Source organism: Bos javanicus, chromosome 27 (genome assembly GCF_032452875.1).
Source record: "Bos javanicus breed banteng chromosome 27, ARS-OSU_banteng_1.0, whole genome shotgun sequence".
Classification (NCBI taxonomy): domain Eukaryota; kingdom Metazoa; phylum Chordata; class Mammalia; order Artiodactyla; family Bovidae; genus Bos; species Bos javanicus.
This window is the reverse complement of record NC_083894.1, coordinates 38795270-38823101: the sequence shown is the minus strand read 5'-3', so window position 1 is coordinate 38823101 and position 27832 is coordinate 38795270. Positions and strand designations below refer to the sequence as shown.

General features: G+C 44.7%; 1 protein-coding gene across 9 annotated transcripts in view; it reads right to left on the bottom strand.

Moving 5' to 3' along the window:
- PSD3 (pleckstrin and Sec7 domain containing 3) overlaps positions 1 to 27832 on the bottom strand; it is a 492806-nt gene that overhangs the window by 37997 nt on the left and 426977 nt on the right. For all 9 annotated transcript variants that reach the window (XM_061404651.1, XM_061404650.1, XM_061404652.1 and 6 more), the window contains 2 exons: positions 7116 to 7273; positions 4347 to 4491 (listed from right to left, as the gene is read on the bottom strand). In XM_061404651.1, coding sequence (XP_061260635.1) covers positions 4347 to 4491; positions 7116 to 7273 — 303 coding nt within the window. The remainder of the gene's footprint in view (positions 1 to 4346; positions 4492 to 7115; positions 7274 to 27832) is intronic.

Here is a 27832-nt window from a genome sequence, read left to right as displayed (position 1 = left end):
TTTTGATCACATTACATATGTATTTTTTTACACTTCTGTGTTCAAAATGAGGAAAAATATAAAAAATGTTACGCATTTCATTTTAAATTCCAATGTAGGGCATTTGTTTAAAATAAGAGACTGCCATGACAAAGGTGGTGGGGTCTTGTGGTAAAAATACACAAATGAATAAACACACTCATTTTCACATATAAGTGACTAACCAATGAATGTACACATGTAGTCACTGTAGTCTTGTCTGATCCTCTGTGACCCTGTGGACTGTAGCCCACCAGGCTCCTCTGTCCATGGGATTCTCCAGGCAAGAATACTGGAGTGGGCTGCCATGCCTTCCTCCAGGGAATCTTCCTGACCCAGGGAATGAATCCGTGGCTCTTGTGTCTCCTGCACTGCCAGGTGGGTTCTATACCACTAGAGCCACCTGGGAAGCCCTACCAATGTACAGCCCACACACAAATAGGACAGAAGCATACTTTCCCCTGGTGGCTCACAGCGTAAAGAATCCACCTGCAATGTGGGGGACCTAGGTTGGATCTCTGGGTTGGGAAGATCCCCTGGAGAAGGGAACAGGTACCCACTCCAGTATTCTTGCCTGGAGAATCTCCATGGATAGAGGAGCCTGGCGGGCTACAGTCCATGGAGTCGCAAAAAGTCAGATATGACTGAGCTACTTTCAATTACTCACTCACATTTTCCAAGTAGAAAATAAATAGAAATGTAGGTTCCACAGTGAGAAAAGAGCAAGGAAAAGCTCACATGTTGTTCTAAAGTTACTAATGTTCCTCTTTAACTTCAGATCACCTTTTACCCCAGATCTTTTACAGGAGTAATGGCGAGAAAGACCAATCTATTGAAAAATACCAACTGGAAAACTCCTAGTGAAATTAATAAAATAAAACTCAAGCTTTGAAAGTATTTTTGCCTCAAGTTGTTCAACTGTTTTTCTCTCCTCTAACCTTGTGTAATATAATAATATAAAGAAAACTGAGCACCAAAGAATCGATGCTTTTGAACTCCGGTGTTGCAAAAGATTCTTGAGAATCCCTTGGACTGCAAGGAGATCCAACCACTCAATCCTAAAGGATATCAGTCCTGAATATTCATTGGAAGGACTGATGCTGAAGCTGAAACTCCAATACTTTGGCCACCTGATGCGAAGAACTAACTCATTTGAAAAGACCCTGATGCTGGGAAAGATTGAAGGTGGGAAGAGAAGAGGATAACAGAGGATGAGATGGTTGGATGGCATCACCCACTCAACAGACATGAGTGTGAGTAAACTCCAGGAGTTGGTGATGGACAGGGAGGCCTGGTATGCTGCAGTCCATGGGGTCAGAAAGAGTCAGACATGACTAAGAGACGAGACTGAACTGAACTGAACCTCGTATAATGTGGCTTACTGTTTATGTTAAGTACCCAAAATTAAAGTGGGGAAATGCACTTGGTTTGAAAGCTCGTATTTTAGCTGGGTGGATGAAGAAGTCTGGCCAATAAGCAGTAAAGCCTTCCTTTTCTCTTAGGACACTTATTGTCCTTGAAAGTTAAACGCCATTCTGCCTTGTAAAGTGAGCTGTTTGGTCCTTCCTGTTCCTAACAGTTTTTTTTGGTAGTTAGTCCATGAACTAGAGCTTACGTGGGGAGCATCAACCAAACCACATCAATAATAACGATGAACTTACAGAAACGAAAGAATGTCTCCTGAAACCACATCTCCTCTGCTCTCTGCACCAGCCTGTCTCTACGCACTTGGGCGGGACCCCCACACGCCCCTCCTCCACGTCCTCACTGCCTTCATCCCCGAGGGCGCCCACCGTGCGCTCCAGCCAGCGCCCCTGATGCTGCTCTCGCCGCAGCGGCCAGTCACCTCCTGCCACTTCACCGGAGATCGTTTTTGTCCTGTTTGTACCTTAACATTTCCCCTGTGTTTTTCTTGACTAACTTAAAAACTATTGTTCCTCAAGTGTCTGTTCGGCTCTGCTTCTGAGCACTCCTTGCAACATCTGGAGGTACAAAGAGAGAAAGGACATAGCAAAAGACTCTGGAAAGAAGCATCAAGAGGGAAGCAGGAGATGAGGGGGAACCCAAAGCCAGAGGGGACACCACAGTGCCCAGAGCCCACGCCTAAGGACAGCCCGATTCCTCACTTCATGGAGCTAACGGGACCATCCGGAGGTCCCAAACCCTCCTACTCCGTCCATCTCCTCTTTCACTAACTCATTTTTCCTCTTTCTATTGAAAACACCTTTTTCTTATATTAGTTTCCACCTCTGATACTTCCTTCCTATTGTAAAAAGAAGAAAATTTGAAGCACTGATTTGATCACATTAATTCCCTACTTACACTACTTTCCTAAGGATGCTGGGGATGGTGAGGCATCCCAAATCCTCCTCGTGACCTTTCATCATTTGGCCTTTGCTTGGCACCAGCTGCAGAGGCTTCCCTGGCGGCTCAGCAGGTAAAAGAGTCTGCCTGCAGTGCAGGAGACGCAAGAGGTGGGGGTTTATACCGAGTGAAGGAAGTCAGAAAGAAAAACACCAACACAGTATACTAACGCATATACATGGAATTTAGAAAGATGGTAACAATGACCCTATATGCGAGACAGCAAAAGACACAGATGTAAAGAACAGACTTTGGACTCTGTGGGAAAAGGGAAGGGTGGGATGATTTGAGAGAATAGCATTGAAATATGTATATTACCATATGTGAAACAGATCGCCAGTCCAGGTTCGATGCATGAGACAGGGCGCTCAGGGCTGGTGCACTGGGATGACTCTGAGGGATGGGGTGGGGAGGGAGGTGGAAGGGGCTTCAGGACGGGGAACACATGGACACCCGTGGCTGATTCATGTGAGTGTGTGGCAAAACCCACTACAATACTGTAATTAGCGTCCAATTAAAATAAATTAATTAATTAAAAAAAAAAGGCGGGGGTTTGATCCCTGGGTCAGGAAGATCCCCTGGAGGAGGGCGTGGCCACCCACTCCAGTATTCTTGCCTGGAGAATCCCATGGACAGAGGAGCCTGGCGGGATACAGTCCATGGGGTTGCAGAGTCAGACGCACAACTGAAGCACCTTAGCGCGCGTGCACACACACACACAGCTCCACAGAGGAATGCGTCCTGCCTCTCACGACACTGGGCGCTCGAGTAGCGCCTGATGACGCAGCGCGGCTCCCACACCTGCGCTGCCCCCTCTCCCTCTTGGCCTCACTCTGCGGGGCGGCCCCCTTTCCCACACCCGTCCTGCCACCCATCCTGTGAGTGTCTCCCTCACCCCCAAGGCCAGGCCCTGTCTGGAGCCTGCAAGGTCCTCTGGACTTATCCTACATGTGCCTCTGATCAAACTGTTGCAATTACTTGCTTGTTTGTATCTGCCAGTTGGATCCCTGAGACTGCCTGGGTTTCACTTGCCTTTCTATTTCCAGAGCCAAAAATAGTCTCTGAGGTACAATAGGCACATGATATGCTCTTATTAATAAATGCTCTGTTGATAACTATGATGTCGGGTGTGTGGAGGAGCTAGTTAATATCAAGACCTGGTTGATCACAGCCAGATGCAACTCTCTCTATTATTGCACCGATAAGAAATTCACAAAGACGTCAAAGCAGCTTCCAAAATCCTTAACAAGTCGGTGGAAATAGTGGCCCTGCAGACAGGTTTAAAACTGGTAGACATGGCTTGTATGCAGTGTCCTTAGAACAGAGTTGTAAGCAGGAAAGGAGCGCCATAAAATGTGACCTTCAAAAACATCGACCTGATAAAAGGAGAGCAGCTCAAGTGAACACCTCCGAAGAGAGTTCTTGTGTGCTCTGTCTGCATTCTCTGGGAAAACCACCAAGGTCCACTCAGATCCTCCCAAGGGTGGGGAAGGCCCTGCCTTGCTGCACTGTGAGCAGTGGGTCCCTGGGAATGCTTCCAGCATCACACACAGTCTGGAATTTGGGAAAAGCTCAGTAAAATGAAAAGTTAAATCAATGAGTGAATAAAAAGCTGGTTTCCAAGGCAGGACATCTATCCTTAGCCAGGTGTTTAAAAAATATGAACTGTTGGGAAAAACAAAACAAAAAACAAAAATAAAAGTGAGGCTGGTATAACTGAGTAGTAAACTAACTTTAGAAACAAATTCAAAGTGTACATCCACCCCATCTCGAGTCCGCCATGTCTGCTTCCCATGCGAAGTGTAGAGGCCCCAGGCACACTGCGTCTGCCCTCTTGACAACAAGGCCCTCCAGGTTGAGGTCTCATCCTTGCCCCCAGAATATGGGGCATTATTCGAATACAAATAGTAAGACCACTTTACAAAGTGTGAAATGACAAGGTGTAAAGATCAAAATGCCTTTACCTGAGACAATTTTGTCGTGGTGGCAGGCAGCAGCGGGCGACTAAACTTCTTCTGAGACCCAATGGCTGCTGGAAACGGCGGTGCCGAAAACACAGCCGCGACACAGTTAATCTTGTTTATCCACCCCTGCATTTCCTCCGGGCTCCTAGGAGACACAGGCATATTATGTCAGGGTATTTCCACACCTGCATGCACGGCATCCTGCCCATTTCTCACCACTGATCTAAAATGACATATAAAATCATTCACTCTTCTTGGGACCAATTAATCCCTGGCAAAACTTCACTGGAGAGGAACATTTTCAACAGCATTCGCCATGGCAACGAAAGGCCCTGGAACCCATGATCATCAAGGAGTAAGACTGTGACTACCGCCCGAGGATACAGAGGAAACAAAGCAGAATCACTCCATAGAAAGTATTCATTAAAGCCTCTGCTTTCCCGTTATGCTGATACTAGGCTAGTCAGAAACTAATTTACAAATTAACTCATCTCTTCTAATCACATAATTTGATTTTAAAATGCAACTGAGTGATAAACTGATGGAATATAAAGAGGTATATACACCCACTTTGGAAAGTAATTTGGACAGTTTTTTTTTAACAAAATTAACTATAAATTTATCAGCAATTCTACTCCTAGGTATATATTTACTCAAGGGAAATAAAAACATATAGGCACTAAGAGATTTGTATGTGCATATTCACAGGAGCATTATTTATAAGTGTCAAAAAGGAGAAATACTCTAAATGTCCATCAACTGGTGAAGGAATGGACACAGTGAAGTCTGTATCCTTACAGAGCATCACCACCCAGCAGCAGAGGCGTGGAGAGCCGAGACAGGCCTCAGTGTGGACGACCCCACACCTTTACGCGGAGCAACAGAAAAGCCCACATACTCTACGCCTGCGGGTATATGGAAACTCCAGAAAAGGGCATACAAAGAGGAGACCAGTGGTGTCCGGGCTAGGGGTGAGAACGGCACAGGGGCTCAGTCTCTGTAGGGTGATGGAAGTGTTCTACAGCTGGACAGGGCTGCACGATTCTGCAAATTTACTGAACGTCACTGTGAACTTAGAAGTATGTGAGGTGCACCTCGATAGGACAAAAAATATCCACCTGAGAGGATGTGGAAATCTCCTGAGGTCAGTGTCACACTGTGAACTTGTAGGCCACGTTAGCAGAGTGCAGCGCTGACAAGGCTTGTGAACTCGTAAAGGAATGGAAGAAACAGATCCGAGCTAGGTGAGATACCTGCCGGCTGTACAGTCGATACAAAGATGGACAAAAAGTCAGCCCATCTAAAAATCCCTTTCTGCACGATCCCCCTGAAAGCGATCACGCTGAGCAGACAGCACACCAGGGGTCTCCCTCACCGTGCCCCACGCCTCTCTTTCACTGGACTCAATTCTGCATCAGTTATATTTGGAGTAATCAGATCTCCTGAGTTATCATATCCGGCACTTTTAGACATTTAAAAACAATAATGCTGGGGAACAGAATAATTTGAAGGACTTTTATGACTAATAGCCGTAATTATGCATCTGGCTGTGGTTCCCTTGGGTGTTAACTGTCTTACTCCTACACTAAAAATATCCTGTGTAACTTGGGTTTCCTTACAACTTCCTCCTCACCGGATGTCAGCAGTTTTACACCTTTGCAAGCTCAGCATCCACAGATCGCCAGAGAACCTGTTCTTGTTCTCATTCCCCTTTCTCATCTTCCACTGTTTTCATCAACAAGCACGCAGAGACCCATATTTACTATCTCGATGTCAAATGTCATGCCAGTGCCAAATGCAGTCACCTGGCGGGGCTGGGTTGAGAGTGGTTCTGAAGCCAAGCTCAGGCTGTAAAAGGCACGCTGTGAATAATTAGCAGTGCCTGCCACGGACACCGATGCGACGTGTGCGACTAGACTGCCTGTTCTAGAGGCTCAGTTCCCAAAATCCCAAGTTTCTCACTTCATAAACCCAGAATTCTCCACACGGAGTGTTCCATCCCTCATCTGAAGGCTGTCACAGACTCCTTATTACATAGGCAATCCACCCTGCTTCCGTGCCCACAGTATGATTTTATCTTTTCCTTCTAGTTTAATCACAGACTCTTAGAGCTCAGAAGGAGAGAGGAGAGAGAGAAGGAAGTGAAATCCACACTTCCTGCACAGCCTCTGTGTGCCAGGCACTGTGTCGAGGCTCTTTGCACACCTGATCTCCTTTGCTTCTCACCAGAACCCTGTGACACGTGTGCTAGGGACAAGCTGAGGTTCACAGAGGTTAAACTGTGGGCACGACAAAGACTCAGGCAGCGGTCGGTCATCTGAGTCCCCATCTGCGGCACTCACTTCGTGACAGGACTTGCACTAAAGCCCTGGTTTCCTTTATGAGGATGTTACATCCAGAGCTGGTCAGGGGCTGACAGAGGGTCACAGGGCGACTCCAAGGAAACAGAAAGCGTGCCCCAGTCAGTCGTGTCCGACTCTGTGCAACCCCATAGATGGCAGACCACCAGGCTGCCCCATCCCTGGGATTCTCCAGGCAAGAACTCTGGAGTGGGTTGCCGTTTCCTTCTCCAATGCATGAAAGTGAAAAGTGAAAGTGAAGTCGCTCAGTCGTGTCTGACTCTTAGCAACCCCATGGACTGCAGCCCACCTGGCTCCTCCATCCATGGGATTTTCCAGGCAAGAGTACTGGAGTGGGGTGCCATTGCCTTCTCTGAAAGTGGTGCTCTGCAAACTAAAAATCCAAACCAAACCAACGAATGAAACCTACTGGGCTTGAAAAAGCAAGACCCTCCAATCAGCTGTCTTCAGCTTGAGCACGTTGGGCTTCTTCTCGTAGTCGGTGGCCTGGGACGCCAGCGCGTGGTGCACGCTCACGGCGTTTTTCAGGTCCTCCTCCGACAGGGCCTTCTCTGGCTTATATTCGTCCTGTAGGCAGATACGAAGAAAGCAAAGACATGTTCAGACTTCATCTTCTCTTCTCTTTTTAAAACCTATTAACTGCAAGAAAAAGTTTGGAAAATCCACGAAGGTGCATGAAAAAACTGAAGTGAATGGCGGGTAAAAACAACTCCGTGCTACTTTATAAATGTCACTAAACATCCTTTTCTTTGAAAAGTATTCTCAGAATGAGAAAATACACATTTATCAAAGGCACACTTTTGCAAAAGCTGATATATAATAATTAAAGAGCTGCTGCTGCTGCTGCTGCTAAGTCGCTTCAGTTGTGGCCGACTCTGTGCGACCCCATAGACGGCAGCCCACCAGGCTCCCCCGTCCCTGGGATTCTCCAGGCAAGAACACTGGAGTGGGTAATTAAAGAGCTAAGGAAGGTCAAAGATGAAATAGCTATCATACACGTTTTACAGTGGTTTGAAATGAAGCAAGGTCTCATAGGGCGATTTGGTTTCAGAAACAAACAGACACCCATCAGCAGAAGTGAACTGCCGGTGAAAACCAGGCCACTGTGTCTGCTCTAAAGACTCCACATTTTCCTGCTACTTTCTTTTGAGGCTAATAATATGAAGAAAAAAATGAACAGTAAAATGAAATAATTTCTCCAGCTGTACTTGAAAGAAAAGAGGAAAAATCAGCTTAATCTTAAGTCAGGAGAAAGATTAGCTCTATTATCATAAATTTGAAAAATGAGTAAAATTATATTAAAAAGGAGGGTATCATGGATAGATGCAATTTTATCTTTGAGCATTATCCAGACACAATTCATAGAATTTACAAAGGTTCTTTTGTGTAGCTTCCACCTAAACATAACTAAAAAAAAATCCCAACTAGTTGAAAAATGTGATATTATTATTGTACTATTATTATTATTATATCTGGTCATTTCCGTGGGTCCATAAGAATAAAAAAGACCTGAAAACCAATGTAAGTGTAGTAGACATTACAACTGTTATAGGAGATATTTTTTACTAATAAGTTCCTCTCTCCTCTTCCCATATTTTATAATATCAAACATGATGCTATAAACTTGCACTTCTTTTATAAAGAAGACATACTCCTCACCTTCTAATTAGTAGCAAAAGCCTTTTAGTAGTAAAAGGAAAGATACAGTCTATTCTGTTATCACAGTTTCATTTTACAAATTTTCAAAAAAATAATTATACACTCATATCTCTTCCTCCCTTCCCTGCAGCCCCAGCACAAACCATGCTTTTCAGGGGTACTCTTGCTGTTAGTTCAAACTGAGTCAGAAAGAAACAGCAGCGGCTTATCTCGGTAATAGCCGACACCAAGTGGGGGAAACCTAAGACACTCAGTACATACCAACTGCAACATAAAAATCACACAGTTTATAATACTAAATGGTAAAATGACTACTTTAAGATTGCTACAACTCTATTGAGCCTCAGCGATTAAGAACGGACGTCAACAGTAATGGCAGCCAGCGCCAATGGTCAAGGCTTCCCCGTCCACAGTGACCCCTCTGCTCCATTCTGCCGAGCGTCCCCTATTCTCTTCAGTACGCCTGTCCCATCCCAGCGGAGGTTAAGAGCACAGGCAGGTGCCTGGAGCTGGACCCATCTCTTCCATGTTTCCATGATCTTAGATTAATTAATTCACTCATTAAGTTCATATTCTTTGAGAAGGAATGATATCTTCTTCATAGAGCTATAGGATGAAATTCCATGAGATCCCATTTTTTAAACTTTAAATAATGTTCAAAGTGGATAGTAAGCACTTAGATGTTACTTGATATAGTTTCCAATAATAATTTTTAGTAGCATATAGCTTGAACTTCGGAGAAGGCAATGGCACCCCACTCCAGTACTCTTGCCTGGAAAATCCCATGGATGGAGGGGCCTGGTGGGCTGCAATCCATGGGGTCGCTAGGAGTCGGACACGACTGAGTGACTTCACTTTATTTTTTCACTTTCATGCATTGGAGAAGGAAATGGCAACCCACTCCAGTGTTCTTGCCTGGAGAATCCCAGGGACGGGGGAGCCTGGTGGGCTGCTGTCTATGGGGTCGCACAGAGTCGGACACGACTGAAGTGACTTAGAAGCAGCAGTAGCAGCAGCTTGAACTTGTATTTTATAAGGACAAACTTGTGAGGATCAAACTTTCTGCTTACATACCCTGTAAACACATTCGTAACCACCTTTATGGTCTTTCCTCCTTACACAGAGGAATCGTGCTTAGGGTTGATCCTGTACTCCAGATCAACCTCCATCAACCCCTCCTAGGATCTTATTTCCCTGGTTATTATCTTTCCACTATATTTTAAATCCTTGGTTGTCTATGGGCCTCCTCCCCACAGCCTATAAACACCCTCAGGGTCTCTCTTATATTTGTAAGATAACAGTCCCTCCTGAGTATCACTTCCTCCTCTAGCCGTCACCTCTCTTCTTCCTTTATACACAACTAGTCAGGAGTCCACAGGAACTATTTACACTAATTTCCAGTTTGCCCTTTAACCTACTGGAGCCTGGAGTGCATTTCTACCCTTCACTGAATCTGCTTTAGCAAAGGTCAGAAATGACCTCCCGACCGCAAAGTTCTACAGATTCTTTAGTTTTCATCTCACAGCAACCAAGGAAGTCAGCAATTCTGCTGAAATCCTCCACGGCTTCCCCTCCCACTTCTCTCTGGCGCCTCTTCTCCACTCTGACCACAGCTCCGGCACCTCCTCGTCTGCCCGTCCACCAGGCGTCAGTTCTGCCATTGGCCTTTGTCCCTTCTCGTCCTGGAGGTGCCCCCTGGAACGACCACAACTGCCCACAACCCTGGAACGTCGCGTGGCAGGGGGAGCTGAAAATCCACACAAGACTTATCTGCCTCCCGTTTATGCAGTTCTTCCCATCTTCCGCTCCTCTGTGCCCACAGTTCCAGGTTAGCAAATTCAATCTCCCGTGAATCATGCAGTATGCAGTGCTCACACCTGAAAAATCCGCCAACAATTGAACCTGTGCAGCTCAGATTTGTGGTGTTCAGGGTTAAACTCTGCTCTTAACCAGTGTAGGTCCTATCTATATCACAATGCCTGACATACTGCTGTGGATGAATAGGAAAAGAAAGACCAACCCTTAGCCATTAGCACTGGGTGACTTGGCCTTTGGAGCAACTATACTTATTCCTGGGGCATATTCTCTCTGACCTCATTCTTCAAGCTTAAAGGATGATGTTACTGGAATACTCTAAAAGTGCTAAGAGTTTTAGAATGAACATTTATTACAGCTCTAAGTAGAAGCGAACAGTAATTATCAACTTGGGAGACCTGCACGGTGGTTTCTGAAGAGGACTCTATCCTCAGGCAGTTTCCTAAACCCTAGGGTAGCTGATACTGGAAGGAAAATACTACACAGGACAGAAAGGGAAGATACGATCTAGGACATATCATAGTAACTGGACGAAACCAAAGTCTAGGAATTTTAAGTCCAACATGGGCTTCCACTCTTTTAGTTAATAGTAATATCATTTTATCATTTTTAAAAAAGGGCAAAATACAAACAAAACACGTTTGGAATTCTGAATTCCTACTAGAAAATGTAGCTCCAAATCCATACAAAATAAAACTCAGGGTAGACTGGAAAAGTTAGAGCTGACAACTGAATAAAAAGAAGAGACTTTATTCTGCAGAGCTCATTCTGACATCTTTATTTTTCAATGCTTAAAGTTGAAGATGGTGTCTAATGATGGTATTGGGAAAGAAGAAATAAAGGATAAATTATCGTAATCAAACCATTTCAAACCTAAGACTCTTGGCTATGCAAACTAAATGAGAAAAGAGAGCAAGATAAATTCAATCAAGAAATTTTCTATAAAAAAATAAAATGCTCTATGACACCTAATAATTACTAGCTATTTTCTCAAACAAATGAAAGGTGAAAATGATACGTAAAAACACATTACTCTCCTCTGTGTTCACTGCAATCTACGTCTTTTATCCAGGATGACTCACTGGAGCTCTCTACCACCCTAATGAGCACCAAGCATGTGACTTCACAATGCTGTTTATTTAAAATGCACTTAAAGCATGAAATGAAAAGCTTTCTCCTCTTTTTAAAGAAGCTTGTTAATTAAATGTCATGTGAAGTTGGATCATAACACACTAATGCAAAGATCATCTACATATGTACAAACAATAGGTTGGCGTCAAGTCTGAAAATCTGCACCCTCAGGTGAGTATAAAGTCCAGCTTGGAAAGTGACCAAATGTCAACTGATATTCACCAATGTCAATTTAAAAATGCTCAGATTCCAGTTTACAGAGTACAAGGCACAAGTGCTCTACCTCATTAAAACAATAAAATAAAGTTGAAATAGTCTTGATTTCCACTGAGAGAATATAGTTGTGAGAGAAGTGAAGACATTCTTGAGAGCCTATGAGGATTTCATAAAAACGTCAGTAGTTAAACTGGATCCTAAGCTGTGTATTAATTCTTGATTTTTAAAAAGGCACTAAAAACATTTTTCATAATTTGATGATTATCTTTTTAAAAAATTTGGTGTATTTCTGGGTAGATGTCATTCTAAAAGTTATTCAGCTTCATTTTTCTTTTACCAGGGGGCACATTGTGTTCCCACAGATCTTGGAGGAAGGCGTAACGGGAAATCAGATGAAGGTGTGTTTTAGCCCATAACTCAAATAATCAGATATCTGAAAGTCACTTCTTCATAGAATGTTAAGACTGAAAGGAGCTTCAAGGATCATTTCAACTAATTTTCTCATGTTAGATAAGCGATTTTAAAGTCAGGAAAATGTCTTCTATTTCTGCAAGGAGAATTAGGAAATAAGCAACTTAAAGTCAAAGGATGACATTCGTTCACACTAGCTTGTCCGGTCACGGCAGACACTGCGCCGTCTCCACACTGTGCCGATGAGGACACATGGGCCCTAGCAGAGGACTGGGCCTGTATGCGCGGGACACGAGGAGGGGGCACTCACAGGCCTGGTGGGACTGGAAGCGCCTGGGATGCTTTCTCAGTCAGTCTGACTTCAGGGACACACAGGACATTTCTAGGACAAATCTGGTGAGTGAACCAGGAAGTTAGGATCCATCTGTTAATGATCACACAACTGAACTGGAAGAGAGTCAGAGCAGACAGTTAACCACGAGTACCCCTTTGAAAGGGCTTCCTAAGTGGCTCAGAGGTTAAGAATCTGCCTGCAATGCAGGAGATGCAGTTCCAACCCCTGAGTCAGGAAGATTCCTTGGATAAAAAAATGGCAACACACTCTGGTATTCTTGCCTGGGAAATCCCTTGGACAGAAGAGCATGGACATGTCCATGGGGTCACAAAAGAGTTGGACAAGACTTGGCAGCTAAACAACAACAGCCCTTTGAAAAAGTATATAGGATTCTGGGACTCAGTATCTGAAGAAACTTGAAAGGTCTTAACATTTTTAAAAAGAAGAAACATCTCAGCACCTTCCTTACTCCTTGAAAGTGAAAGTCGCTCAGTCATGTCTGACTCTGTGACCCCATGGACTATCCAGTTCATGGAATTCTCCAGGCCAAAATGCTGGAGTGGGTAGCCATTCCCTTCTCCAGGGAATCTTCCCAACCCAGCGATTGAACCCAGGTCTCCGCATTCCAGGCAGATTCTTTACCAGCGGAGCCACCAGGGAAACCCAAGAATACTGGAGTGGGTAACCTGTCCCTTCTCCAGCGGATCTTCCCCACCTAGGGATTGAACTGGGGTCTCCTGCATTGCAGGCGGATTCTTTACCAGCTGAGCTACCAGGGAAGCCCATCCTTACTCCTTGAATATTTCTAACTAACACAGTGACCAGGGCTTCCTCTGGGTCCCTGCGAAAGGCTGCACTTGGCACTGTCTGTGACTGTGTGCTGTGTGCCCATCATCACCCACCCACCACCCCTCAGTGCAGAGCCCTGGAAAGCAAGTTAGTGTCGAATTCGTGTTTCCTGCTATGATTTTCACATGACTGGTGTGGGTATAATATTTACTGCAAGGAAGGGAGGGAGGAGGGGAGGGAGACAGGGAGAGAAAGGCACTGCCTAGGCCCCCAGGGAGCAAACAGGAGGAGAGGTTTGCGTTCTGAACACATCTCACACTCGAGTGGCTTGGAAAAGGGCACAGCCAACTGATAGGGTAAACTAGTTTCTGTTTGCCAGACCCTCTGAGTGTGTTTTTAAACAAACCTTCAGAGCACAGCCTGTGTGTCCTGGACTCCAGATACCACGTGTTTCCAGTTGCAATGCCTGTCTATGAATTGATAGTCCTAAAAAATTCTGCTTATGTTTGAAATATGCCTTATATAATGGTCACACTGCTCTGCTGAAATGGGTCATTCATCTGACTTATGACTAACAAAAACTCAGATATGATCATGTAACACCTCAAAACCTAGTGAATTTCTGTTTCATGCACTTTCCACTGTTTCAGAGAATGGGAGAGGGGTCCATACGGCCCTTTCAGGGTGTGAGAGGGCACAGAACCAGCAGTTTCACCAAATAAATAAATAAAAGTACCCTGAGCACACAGGAAAGCTTTTTGCTCTCAGGGTCCCAGTCAGGCCGGCCGGCTCCCGGCACCTGGCATCAGTCTGGGGGCCTGGTCTTCAGGGCCTCCTTCTGCCTGGCCCGGGCCCACTCTGCATGTGCCGCCTGTACTCAGACACGGCAGCAAACAACTCCCTTCCCAATCCAAAACGCTTACAAGCAGTTGGAACTAATCTCTCTCTCAAGAAGTCTAAGGAAACAATGGAAGACTCTGCATCAAGAACAGAGAGTTCCCAGTATACCAAGACAGGAAACTAAATTTTTAGTTAACCGACATTTTTTTTACATTTGAAAGACATGCCAATGGCAAATATATTCTGGTCTGAATACCTGTTTTCTAGACTCTAGAGATAAAAGACATTGGAATATTCTCTAGGGACTTCCCTGGTGGTCCAGTGGTTAACAATCTGCCTTGCGACAAAAGAGACACCCAGGTTCAATCCTTGGCTGGGGAACTAAGATCCCATGTGTCACAGAGCAACGAAGTCCACGAACCACAAATACGGAGTCCGGGCACTGAACACAGAGTCCAAGGGCTGCAACAAAAGATCCCACACGAGCCAACGAAGATTCCACGGACCACAGCTAAGACCCAACGCAGCCAAATAAACACTTTTTTTTTTTTTTTAAAAAAGAACATTCTCCAGAGCCTGGTATAGAGGATTTCAGAGTCAGGTAATTCAGAGCCATGCACTCAGCAGCCACCCACACCCCTCTCTCTTAACCATTCCATCAATCACCTGACTATTTTAAGGATAACATAATTCACTTTTGTCACAACCAGACCTGTAACAAAAATACCATCATAAAGCTTACCAAAAAAGACTTGTAAGAAAAGGACAGACCTAGAGGGGTCAGACACAAAGCCCTTGACTGAAACCCACAGAGATCTTCTGAAGCTGTGAGACAGCAAAGACGCATCTCAGCATTTGACCAGCAGATGACTCACTCCTGGATAACAAAACGGTAGGAAGCTGATACCTGTATGTCGACAAGTGATGGAATTTCCCCACCAAAAATTTAATCACTTTATCATTAACCCACAGCAATTTCAAAATTTCAAAACATACATAAACCGTTATATTAAAATGATATTAAGCGTCCTCTGCTGCAAACACTTCATATTCTAATAAAAATAAATAGCTCTCCATCGGGTAATACATTCCCCAAGCCTGGTCTCAGGGGCACTGCAAGTACCATAACCAAACACGGACAGGAGTGCATTTCTGCTCAGCTGGGAAACAGACAAAACCACTTGCCTCACCACAGATGCTGCACTGTGCTCTGCCGAACAGGAGTTCTAGGAACCGCAGTCTGCTACTCACACAGCGTTTCCCCCTTTACCCGACGTTTCTCCAGTTCACCCATACACTTGGCTTTCATTGTGTCATGCGCCACTCATTGCATAAAACCTGTATCACTGTAAGCCCAAGCTCTTCTGGGGGGTAGACACCAAGTTGGTTTCTCGTTCCTCCCAATATGACGTTTTGCAAATGGTTCTGATGTCACTACGGCAATTTTCTGTGGATTTCCTTTTTGCTTGAAAGTCAGAGGCAAACATGATGAAGTAGGGGGAGGGAGGGGCCAGAATGGGAAGGAGGTGGTCATGAGGCTGGCGGGTGGTGTATAAGCTGGAGAAACAAGACAAGGGCTTGGGACCATGTCAGGAACTGTCCAGGGGACAGAAAGAAAGAAACAGGCCTGTTTCACTTGCAAGAGAACAGACACTGGGGATCCAGGATCTGCAGGTCACAGGAAAGGGGGTGTCGCTGGGGCATGGAGGGGAGATCAGGGAAGAACCTCCTAAAATCAGCTGTCTGCACGCTCTCCGCCCATGTCGTCACTCACCCCCTCCGGCTTCCATGCCTGCCACTCCACTGGAGCTGCCTCGTCAATAACTTCCTCGTCGCTGGATTCCAGAGTGACTTTCCGATCCCTACCTTAGGCTACCTGTTTCCAGCCTGGAGTGCCACTCCAGGCCCTGTCTGGGCAGCCCTCCCCTACCCCCCCATCTCTCTCTCTTCCTGCCGCCCCCCACTGCCTCTAAGACGGGGTCACACTGCCTGGCCCCTCTCACGGTCCCTCCCTCGCAGGCACACATGAAAGGTCTGTGTCCCACTGTTCTCCCCACTTTACAAGCTCTGAGTGACATCACCTCTCTCGTGTATTTTTTTTGGAGGACTCTCCAGACCCCCTCCCGGCCCCTGATCTGCATATCCATAACCGTGTCAGACCCCTGATTTCAGCACCAGGAACGGAACTGCCCGGGCAGCGTGCTTCCCCTTTCTCACGAGGTCTCTATGACTCCAACACCACCCCCAACCCACACCCCATCTTAGAGCCAGACTGATGGTTCTAAAATATACATCTGATTGTGTCACACCCCATTAAAAATCCCTGGATACTCCCACACTGCTCCAGGAGAAAAGCTCAACTCCCAAGCACAGCCTTCTGGGACACCTGCAGCTCCCTGGACGTGCCATGGTCTCTGACATCTGGGCATCCGTACACGTTCCGCCCTACCTGAATCCTTCACGTGACTGACCTCTGCGTGTCTTTTCAGGGCAGACATCACTTTTCAGTCTAGACATCACTTCCTCCGTGAATCCTTCCATGATCTTCTCTGCTCTTCCTGAGGCTCAGTGAACTGTCCTTCCACGGCACATTGCCTTCTTTGCAGCACATATTGAATTGCACTGAAGTGGCTTTTTTTTTTTTTTGCCCACTCTTACTTCTTTTATTCATTTTTTGGGATTTTATTTTTATTGGAGGATAAGTGCTTTACAATATTGTGATGGTTTCTGCCATACATCAACTTGAATCAGCCACAGGTAAACACACGTCCCCTCCCCTCTGAACCCCTTTTCCACCTCCCAGCCCACCCCACCCCTGTAGTTGTCACAGAGTACCAGGTTGAGCTCCTTATGTCACACAGCAAATTCCCACTCACTCTCTGTTTACATATGGTAATATATATGTTTCTATGCCATTCTCTTCGTAGCACTTTTTACAATAGCTAGGACATGGAAGCAACCTAGATGTCGCATCCACAGAAGAATGGCTACGGAAACTGTGGTACATATACCCAATGGAATATCTGCTGCTGCTAAGTCGCTTCAGTCGTATCCAACTCTGCGTGACCCTATAGACGGCAGCCCACCAGGCTCCCCGTCCCTGGGATTCTCCAGGCAAGAACACTGGAGTGGGTTGCCATTTCCCATTTCCTTCTCCAATGCATGAAAGTGAAAAGTGAAAGTGAAGTCGCTCAGTCGTATCTGACTCCTAGCGACCCCATGGACTGCAGCCTACCAGGCCCCTCCGTCCATTGGATTTTCCAGGCAAGAGTACTGGAGTGGGGTGCCATTGCCTTCTCCGAATGGAATATCACTCAGCTATAAAAAAGAACGCATTTGAGTCAGCCCTAATGAGGTGGATGAACCTAGAGCCTATTATAGTGAAATAAGTCAGAAAGAAAAGACAAATGTCATATATTGATGCATATACATGGAATCTAGAAAGATGATAGTGATGAACTTATCTGCAGGGCAGAGGTGGAGACGCAGACACAGAGAACAGACTTTTGGACACAGTGCGGGGAGGAGAGGGTGGGACGAATTGAGAGAAGAGTATGAAATGGCTTTTTATTTGTTGACCTTTTCAGACAGGGCGTAAGCTCCTCTAGAGGCCTATTTGCTCTCAGGCATGCGTGCAGCGCACAGCGTTCTGAAAACTACAGCAGTCCTGACCTAAAGACGCATGCGCTACTGGTTGGCGTCCTGTGAGGTCTGAGTCAGGATGACAGTTTGTCAACCTAAGTTCAGCTGATAACAGACGCTTGACTTTTAAGTGCCGATCTGGGAATCATGAAATGATTGAAATGCTGACATTTCTATGATTGTTCATGTTTCCTGGTAACAAAAAGGAAGACTCTCTGAAAGTGGGTCTGAATTAGAAAATCTTAAAAGGTTAGTTACACTAAGTATGGAAGGTAATTAGAGACAGCCTCACATTCCAACAGAAGAGAGGTGGCATCAGGCAAGTGCCATGACGGACAGAGGAGAATCACTGATCCTGATCAGAGCCCGAAGCTGCCTTCAGAAAGAAGCTCCTGCGTACTTACTGTGTGTTAGCCAGAAGTTAGGGGTTCTCTAATGGCTCAAGAGGTAAGGAATCGGCCTGCCAATGCAGAAAACGTAGGTTTGATCCCTGGTTGGGGAAGATCCCCTGGAGGATGAAATGGCAACCCACTCCGGTATTCTTGCCTGGAGAATCCCATGGACAGAGGAGTCTCATGGGCTACAGTCCATGAAGTCGCAAAGAGTCAGACATGTCTTAGCAACTAAACGAGAACAAGAAGCCAGAAGTTAGAGGAATCTGGTTGATGTGGTAAAGGGTAACAAAAAGTTCTCCAAAATCACTTGTTTTAAAATTCTAGTCGTTAGAAAAGACATGCAATAGAGCTATGTGTTTATGTAAGAATTGCTGGTTGTTCAGTCGCCAAGTCACGTCCGACTCTTTGTAACCCCATGGACTGCAGCACAACAGGCCTCCCTGTCCCCTACCATCTCTCAGAGTTTGCCCAAGTTCATGTCCATTGAATTGGTGGTGCCATCCAACCATCTCATCCTCTGTCATCCCCTTCTTCTTCTGTCTTCAATCTTTCCCAGCATCAGGGTCTCTTCCAATGAGTCAGCTTATACAAGAAGAGTCTAATGGAAAAAACATTAGCATGGTTCCAACCACTCTTCAGAAGCCTGAGGAGGCAAACCAACCTCTGAGCCTCAGCTTCTTAATTAAAAAAATGGAGACAATATCCTCCTATAAAGTTGTAGGACTCAAATATAAAAAGTACTCCCAAAACTACATCATACTAACAAACCCATGTTATTTCTGGCTGAATGGTCACTACAGTAAGTGGGCTCAATAAGCCGCCCAGGCCCTTCCTGCCTCGATGAGGTGGGATGCTCTGATTTGGGATGACTGTTCCCTTAGATATTATATACAAAGCTGCTGCTGCTGCTGCTGCTGCTGCTGCTAAGTCGCTTCAGTCGTGTCCAACTCTGTGCAACCCCATAGACAGCAGCCCACCAGGCTCCCCCGTCCCTGGGATTCTCCAAGCAGAAACACTGGAGTGGGCTGCCATTTCCTTCTCCAATGCATGAAAGTGAAAAGTGAAAGTGAAGTCGCTCGGTCGTGTCCGACTCTTAGCGACCCCATGGACTGCAGCCCACCAGTCTCCTCCATCCATGGGATTCTCCAGGCAAGAGTACAGGAGTGGGGTGCCATTGCCTTCTCTGATATACAAAGCAATACCCTGTAAAGATGTGTGTGTGTGTGTCTTTGTTCAGGGGGCATGCAACAGAGAGAGTTGTAAGCAAACAGGAAGGTATATGCACCTTAGAGGCATGAGATCTTTGTTAAGTCTTCGGTTTCCTAAGGAGTCACGGAAAACCTTCGTGATGAGCCTGTTTGTGCTGGGACGGGAGGAGGGGCAGCCTGGCTGAGTGGGGGTTGGAGAGGCTCGGAGCATCTGCCTGGTGTAGGCTCAGCTGTGCCTGGTTTTCCTTCTGGTGACTCTGGGTTTTTTGTTTTTTTTTTTTTGGTTGGTAGTGATTTTTACTACTATTCTCACTCTTAATGAGGAAATACTAACTGGGTAAAAATCATTAGGTTATTTCTTTTTTTTTCTTTTTTACATATTTATTTATTTATTTGTTTTTGGCTGTGTAGGCCTCAATTGCAGCATGCAGGAGCTTTCATTGCAGCTGCCCCCCAGCACGTGGGATCTTAGTTCTCCGACCAGGGATTGAACCTGCCTCCCCTGCCTTGGGAGGCAGATTCTTAACCACTGGACCACCAGGGAGGTCCCTAGGCTATTTCTTAGCTGAGCAATCTTCAAAAGCAATCTTGAAAAGATGAGCAATTGATAATGGAATGGGACCCCAAGCCGCCCACCCTGCAGAGGCAGAGGCGATGTGTGTATGTGTGGCGTGTACGTGCTCAGAGCGAAAGCAGGGTGGGCTTTGGTAACTTCGGAAGGCTTATTTGACTCCTTTAGTTAGGGGAGCAGAGGCCCTGCTTCCTTCGTCTCACAACGCTGCCCCCTCTTTTAGGAGCCAAGCTCTGGCAGCCACGGTGGGCGGGGGCCCAGGTGCAGCAGCTGCCCACCTGGAGAACACGGGAGGCGGGGGGAGGAGTACCTGGGAACCTCTGGACGGGAAGCTCTGATGCTGAGAATCTGATCCAGGCAAGCAAGGCGTGGAAAAAGAGGATGGCGGTAGAATGTGTGTGCTGGCGAGGCCCTGGAGAACACGCTCCATCCGATTATCTTCATCCCACCCGCCTGGCACGGCCTGACCCAGGCTGAGCCAGGCTCTGCCATGCTGAACGGAACCAGTCTGGGGCTGGAGGAAAAGTATGCCTTTTTTCCATAATCCTTCATCCAGATTACAGAGAAGTGGCTACAGGAGGTAAGGAGAGGAAGGGGTGAGCTGTCTTCTCAGCTGTTCTTGAATCCCAGGAGGTTACATGGGAGAGCACCATGCCTCCTGGGAGCACAGTCACCGAGTGGGTCCTGCGAGGGGGACTAGCTGGCACACAGTGGGACACTGTCTGGATCCTTTGGGGGCCTGGGTGTGGGGGAGGGCAGCACACACTCATCCTCAGAGGGTCTGACATTCTTCTGGGGGAGAAAACTGCTTCCTTGGTAAAATAGTTCATGAACTGAACTGTGACACCGTTTCTTTCACTTTCATGATTCACTAGCTACTTGAAACATTATTTTTCATCATATTTCTACTCCTGGGTACTCTCTATCCAGCCTGTAAAACAAATGTCAAAAGCTGTTTTGGGATCACCCTACTGGTCCCGTGGTTAAGATTCTGCCTTCCAATGCAGGGGAGGCTGGAGGTATGATTCCTGGTGGGCGAGCTAAGATCCTACATTCCTTGAGGTCAAAGAACCAAAACATAAAGCGGGAGTAATACTGAAACAAATTCAATAAAGATTTTAAAAATGGTCCATGTTTAAAAAGACATCTTAAAAAAGCTGTTTTTGCCATTCTCTGACCACGCCAAGTCTCCCAAAACTGTTATTTCCCTTTCACTGGTTAAAAATGCACCCCGCCCCACCACCACCTTTTTCTTTAACCTTGCCTGCCTGGCAAATGCCTGATCATCACTGAGGTATGGTGGGTTCAGGGTGTGTTAACTCCTCAGGGAGGCACTCTCTGACCTTTGCAAGCGTGATCAGGGGCCTTATCCGGTGAGACTCTGCATCCCTCTATTAGTTTATACACTGTTTGAAGGTGAAGCTTCAGTTTCCCTGTTCCTTGTCTCGCTCTGTGGGTTCTCTGTGGCAGAGACTGTATCTTCGTCATCGCTGGAAGCCCAGCGTTCAGCAGAGTACCAAGCTCTAAACGGCTGTGTGAAGACATAACCCCCAAACTGTACAAACCCCCAATTACCCTGCAACGATATAACTTTCTTTCTGTGCAGCATCTGCCGCCCCCTGCTAGCAGGTCAGGACTCCAGCAAGGTTAAGGATTAGCCAGCAATGGGACGAGAGGAGCCCTTTGTAGGACATGCGCTGTACCAGTGCGGAGCCTCCGATACACTCTACATTCTGGAGGTAATTTGAAGAGGGAGAGGTCTAGGAGCTGGCGCTGCTGATGCTGGCAGGCAGCTGAGTGTCCTGCGGGCGCCCCTGGGGCACTGGACCGCAGACAGCTCCCTGGTAACCTTACAGTGCTTGGCATCTTCAGATGTGGAGACCCACTGGGTCTTCACATTCGCATAGCCTCTTTGTTTTTTAAAGAAAATCTTACAAGTTAGGAAGAAACCAATAAAACACCAGAGCAGATATATCCATCCAAGAACCTGGCCTACTATGATGACGCTTCCACTGGTTGATGAGCTAGGCTCTAGGATCTGCACAAAGCTCTGGGAACAGATATTAGATGACTGCTATGCTGAGACTTTAAACACTTGTCACATTTTTTCAGCCCCTCCTTTTCTTTCAAAGAGCACTCACAACAATAAGAACGGAGTTTGGCCTGGATACAGGACAGGGTGCCCTTTCTCAGGCTACTCTGTCTGAGCACAGAGTAGCAGCCTGAGAGGTGACCACAGCGCGATCTGCATGCTCCTGAACAAACACATCATTTCCTCTGGGTCCCATTTTTCACTTTATGAGAGGAATCTCACCCAGTTTTCCGTAAGTGCCCATCTGCCCACTCCAGAGGTACCATAAATATGGAGGTGCAATCTAATTTTGCAGCTTTAATCCAACTGATGTTGACACTTCAGAATTCACAAAGTCAGTTCCTTGTCAACATGTAGCCCTTTCTATTTGATGTCTGGACGAGTCAAACAATTCAATTCCCTTATCCGAGGGAGAGGACAACAAGAAAGGCAGAGCTGTTGACTTGGAAATAGCCTCTCTCTGTGCATCACTTCTGTCAAAGGCAAGAATGTTTTTCTCTCTTCCCAGGCTCACCCTGGGATGGAGTGGGCGGAAATCCTGTGACTAGGTATTCAATGAAATGATTTTGCCAAAGACAACTTGGCCCCTCATAGAGGTTTTAGAGAAAATGACAAAGTTAGCCAAGAGAATAGGATTGATGCTGGGGAAACAGCTGTGATATGTGAAATTTAATTTCAAAGGGCTGTTCCCTGCAGAGACAAATCTAGCTGAAAGGACCAGTGTGGGCCCAGCGTGTATACACATGGTGCTTTGGCAAAGGCCAAAGCAGCTGACTTATAAATAGAAGCTGTGCTGGCTCCATAGGGAAACGAAGACAAAGATGTCCGGCCACCTAAGAACACGAATAATCACCTAACATCAGAGTCTCCACTCCTCCAGTTGTTTGATCCCTCAAAGCAATGTGTACATTTCAGAAGGATGTCCCAGATCACTTTCTTTACAATCTTTGGGTTTCAGCTGTCTCCATACCTATCTCTGCAAGGGAACTTAACCACGAAAAGAGCTCTAGTCCAAGGTGAAGTATCCCATAGTCTAATATTCCTTACCTAACTTATCCCAAAAGGAAGAAAACAAAAGGTTTTGTTAACATTAGACATAGTTCTCAATCTAGACATTGGATTAAAAGTGCCCGTAGAAGAGAATTATAACAGTGCTCCTTACAAAGCTGCTCTGGTGGTATGTAAAATGTTGATATAGGACAGTCAAGGTCCTTTTAAATATTGATCTGGGTGACTCCTAAGAAAGAGTGGTCTGAAAAAGAATAATGCTTTCAATTTTATTATATAGGTCATTATGATAACATTTTGAAATGTTTAAAATGAAAATAAATCACATATGTCCCCTCCCAACACTTCTGTTTCCATCCCAAGCAGGTTATTATCTCAATGGTGCAAATGTGGATGCCCTCGCATAGGCTGCCGCCCAACTCAGTACTGCCGACATGATTTCAAGTGTATTTTCTTCCCGAGTGAAACACAAGTGTGGAAAGGCAGCTTTGGAGTGTGGCAAGTGTGTAAGGGCATGTGTCTGTGCACCGAAAACAAAAAGCCTAAAACAAATGAGGCCTTTACGTTTAAATATCCGAATGCTAATAATTATTGCAGTGAGGAAAGGCCTGTGGTGGGACAGATATTGTCAGAAATTACTTTGAGAGAGGAAGCTGTTCAGTATTCCTTGAAGTTAATTTAGCAATAGGTTTCAATAATCTCAAACAGTTCCCACTCTGTCTCTGTGACCAATGATACTTCTGAGAGTCTATTTTTAAGAAATAAACAGAGATGTGCACAGTATATCATTTATAGCTGTAAAAAGCTGAAATGAGGGTATGTTTGAAAATAGGAATAATTAAATTATGATAAACCTATTTAATGGAAAATACTGTAAGCAATTAAAAATGAATGTTTTTGCAAATTCTGTAAAGAGGAAAAAATAAAACCATTTGACTTTTAATTTCATAGTCATCAGATACTAGACTAACCAAAAACTAAGCTTCGGAAGAACTTTTAATTTTAAAATGTTTCTGTTAATAAGTAGAGTAAAATAAAAAGTAAATCATTGTCCAAGGATTGTCAAAATGTCTAATCATTTGGAGACTATCCAATCATTGTCCTGGCCCAATCAAAGGAACAAAATAAATCTCCAGAAACTGACTGTAAAAAAGAAAGGTATATAATGTATCTGATAAAAAATTAAAAATAACCATCATAAAGAGTCTCAATTGGCTCAAGAAAATGATGCATGAACAAAAAGAGAATATCAACAAAAAAAATATTAAAAAATCTAAAACAGAAATTTTGAGACTAAAGCATACAATGACACACTAAAAAATTCACTAGAATCATTCATCAGCAGACTTAAACACAGAAGAAAGAATCAGAAATTGAAGACAGAAAAATTGGAATTATGCATTCAGAGGAACAAATGGGGAAAAAAAGTCATAAAGAGTAACAGCAGCCTAAGAGGTTTACAGGACACTATCAGGAGACAGGGATCAAGACCATTCCCATAGAAAAGAAATGCAAAAAAGCAAAATGGCTATCTGGGGAGGCCTTACAAATAGCTGTAAAAAGAAGAGAAGCAAAAAGTAAAGGAGAAAAGGAAAGATATAAACATCTGAATGCAGAGTTCCAAAGAATAGCAAGAAGATATAAGAAAGCCTTCTTCAGCAAAGAAATAGAGGAAAACAACAGAATGGGAAAGACTAGGGATCTCTTCAAGAAAATCAGAGATACCCAAGGAACATTTCATGCAAAGATGAGCTCGATAAAGGACAGAAGTGGTATGGACCTAATAGAAGCAGAAGATATTAAGAAGAGATGGTAAGAATACACAGAAGAACTGTACAAAAAAGATCTTCATGACCCAGATAATCATGATGGTGTGATCACTGACCTAGAGCCAGACATCCTGGAATGTGAAGTCAAGTGGGCCTTAGAAAGCATCACTACGAACAAAGCTAGTGGAGGTGATGGAATTCCAGTTGAGCTATTTCAAATCCTGAAAGATGATGCTGTGAAAGTACTGCACTCAATATGCCAGCAAATTTGGAAAACTCAGCAGTGGCCACAGGACTGGAAACGGTCAGTTTTCATTCCAATCCCAAATAATGCCAAAGAATGCTCAAACTACCGCACAACTGCACTCATCTCACACGCTAGTCAAGTAATGCTCAAAATTCTCCAAGCCAGGCTTCAGCAATATGTGAACCATGAACTTCCTGACGTTCAAGCTGGTTTTAGAAAAGACAGAGGAACCAGAGACCAAATTGCCAACATCCTCTGGATCATAGAAAAAGCAAGAGAGTTCCAGAAAAACATCTATTTCTGCTTTCTTGACTATGCCAAAGCCTTTGACTGTGTGGATCACAGTAAACTGTGGAAAATTCTGAAAGAGATGGGAATACCAGACCACCTGATCTGCCTCTTGAGAAATCTGTATGCAGGTCAGGAAGCAACAGTTAGAACTGGACATGGAACAACAGACTGGTTCCAAATAGGAAAAGGAGTTCGTCAAGGCTGTATATTGTCACCCTGCTTATTTAACTTCTATGCAGAGTACATCATGAGAAACGCTGGACTGGAAGAAACACAAGCTGGAATCAAGATTGCCAGGAGAAATATCAATAAGCTCAGATATGCAGATGACACCACCCTTGTGGCACAAAGTGAAGAGGAACTAAAACGCCTCTTGATGAAAATGAAAGAGGAGAGTAAAAAAGTTGGCTTAAAGCTCAACATTCAGAAAATGAAGATCATGGCATCCGGTCCCATCACTTCATGGGAAATAGATGGGGAAACAGTGGAAACAGTGTCAGACTTTATTTTTCTGGGCTCCAAAATCACTACAGATGGTGACTGCAGCCATGAAATTAAAAGACGCTTACTCCTTGGAAGGAAAGTTATGACCAACCTAGATAGCATATTCAAAAGCAGAGACATTACTTTGCCAACAAAGGTCCATCTAGTCAAGGCTATGGTTTTTCCTGTGGTCATGTATGGATGTGAGAGTTGGACTGTGAAGAAGGCTGAGCGCCGAAGAATTGATGCTTTTGAACTGTGGTGTTGGAGAAGACTCTTGAGAGTCCCTTGGACTGCAAGGACATCCAACCAGTCCATTCTGAAGGAGATCAGCCGTGGGATTTCTTTGGAAGGAATGATGCTAAAGCTGAAACTCCAGTACTTTGGCCACCTCATGCGAAGAGTTGACTCATTGGAAAAGACTCTGATGCTGGGAGGGATTGAGGGCAGGAGGAGAAGGGGATGACAGAGGATGAGATGGCTGGATGGCATCACAGACTTGATGGATGTGAGTCTGAGTGAACTCCGGGAGTTGGTGATGGACAGGGAGGCCTGGCGTGCTGCGATTCATGGGGTTGAAAAGAGTCGGACACGACTGAGGGACTGATCTGATCTGATCACTGGACAAAATACCTATTTCAGAGTCCCAGAAGGAGAAGAGAAAAACTAAGGGGTAGAGAGCTTACTGAAAGAAACAGTGACCAAATACTTAACAAATCTGAGGTGGAAAACGGACATCCAGATCCAAGAAGTCCAACAGTCTCAAATTAAGATACCCTCACCCTTAGATCTACACAAAGACACATTACCATTAAACTGTCAAGGAAAAAGTGAAGACAGAATTTTCTAATCAGCAAGAAAAGAGACTTGTCATATTCAAGGGAATTTCTTAAGAAGGTCATAGGACTGCTCAGCAGACACCCTGCAGACTGGCAGAGGCAAGCAGGAGGACAGATTCAGAAAGCTGGTGGGTGGAGACAGAAAGCCTGTAAACCAAGAACACAGTACCCAGCAAATGACTCCTTTAAAAGTGAAAGACAGATGAAGAATTTCCCAGGTAAGCAAAAACTGAGGGAATGTGTCACTGCTAGATCTGACTTACAGAAAGTGTAATGAAAACAAAAGAATTTGAAATGAAAGGAAACGAAACAGCAGCACTGGGACTAGAAGAGAAAGAAGACGAAATATAAATCTCACTGGTAAAGGTAAATACATAGACAAAGACAGGATAATGAAATACTGTAGGAGCAGGGAGCAAATCACATCTAACTATAGCACGAAAGTTAAAATAGGAAAGTATAAGAGCAGCTATAAATACAAAACTTGCTAGTAGATACACAATGTAAAAAGAAATAAATTCTCACACCAAGACAAATTATGTGTGAGGATGGAAAAGTAAAAGTTTAGAGTTCTTATATGTGATTAAAGTTAAGTTGTTATCAGCTTAAAAAGGATGACTTAGAACTATAACCTGTGCTACGTAAGACTCATGGTAACCACGAAGACAGTACCAATGGATGACACATGAAAGAAGGTGAGAAAGCAATCAAATTACGCTTTTATAAAATATCAACAAAACACAAAGGGAGAGAATAACAAAGGAAAAGTGCCAAAAAAGCCACGAAAGAGAAGACAATTTACAAAATGCTAATAGTAAGTACTTCTGCATCAATAATTACCTTAACTGTAAATGAACTGAAGTCCCTGATCAATACAGAGTCTCCGAATGGATTAAAAAAAAAAAGACCCAGCTGTTTGCTGTAAGACTCACTCTATGCTTAAAGGTACATACAGGCGGAAAATTAAGAACTGGAAAAGGATATTCATGTACAATGTGACCAAAAGACAGCCATACTTATTAGAGACAAAACTGCAAAAAAAGACAAAGAAGGTTATTATATAATCACAAAAGGATCAAATCACCAGGAAGCTGTAATAATTAAAAGTACATATACACCTAATACCAGAACACACAAATATATGAAGCATATATGGACAGAACTGAAGGGAGAAAATGATAGCAGTATAATAATATTAGGGAATTTCAATACAATCCTCTCAATAATAGGCAGAAAATCCAAACATAAGATGAGCAAGGACACAAAGAATAAAATAAACACTGTCGACAAAATGGACCTCAAAGACAGATGAAGATCACTCCATCCAAGAGCAGCAGAATACACGTTCTTCCAAAGTGCACACAGCACATTCTCCAGACAGATTAC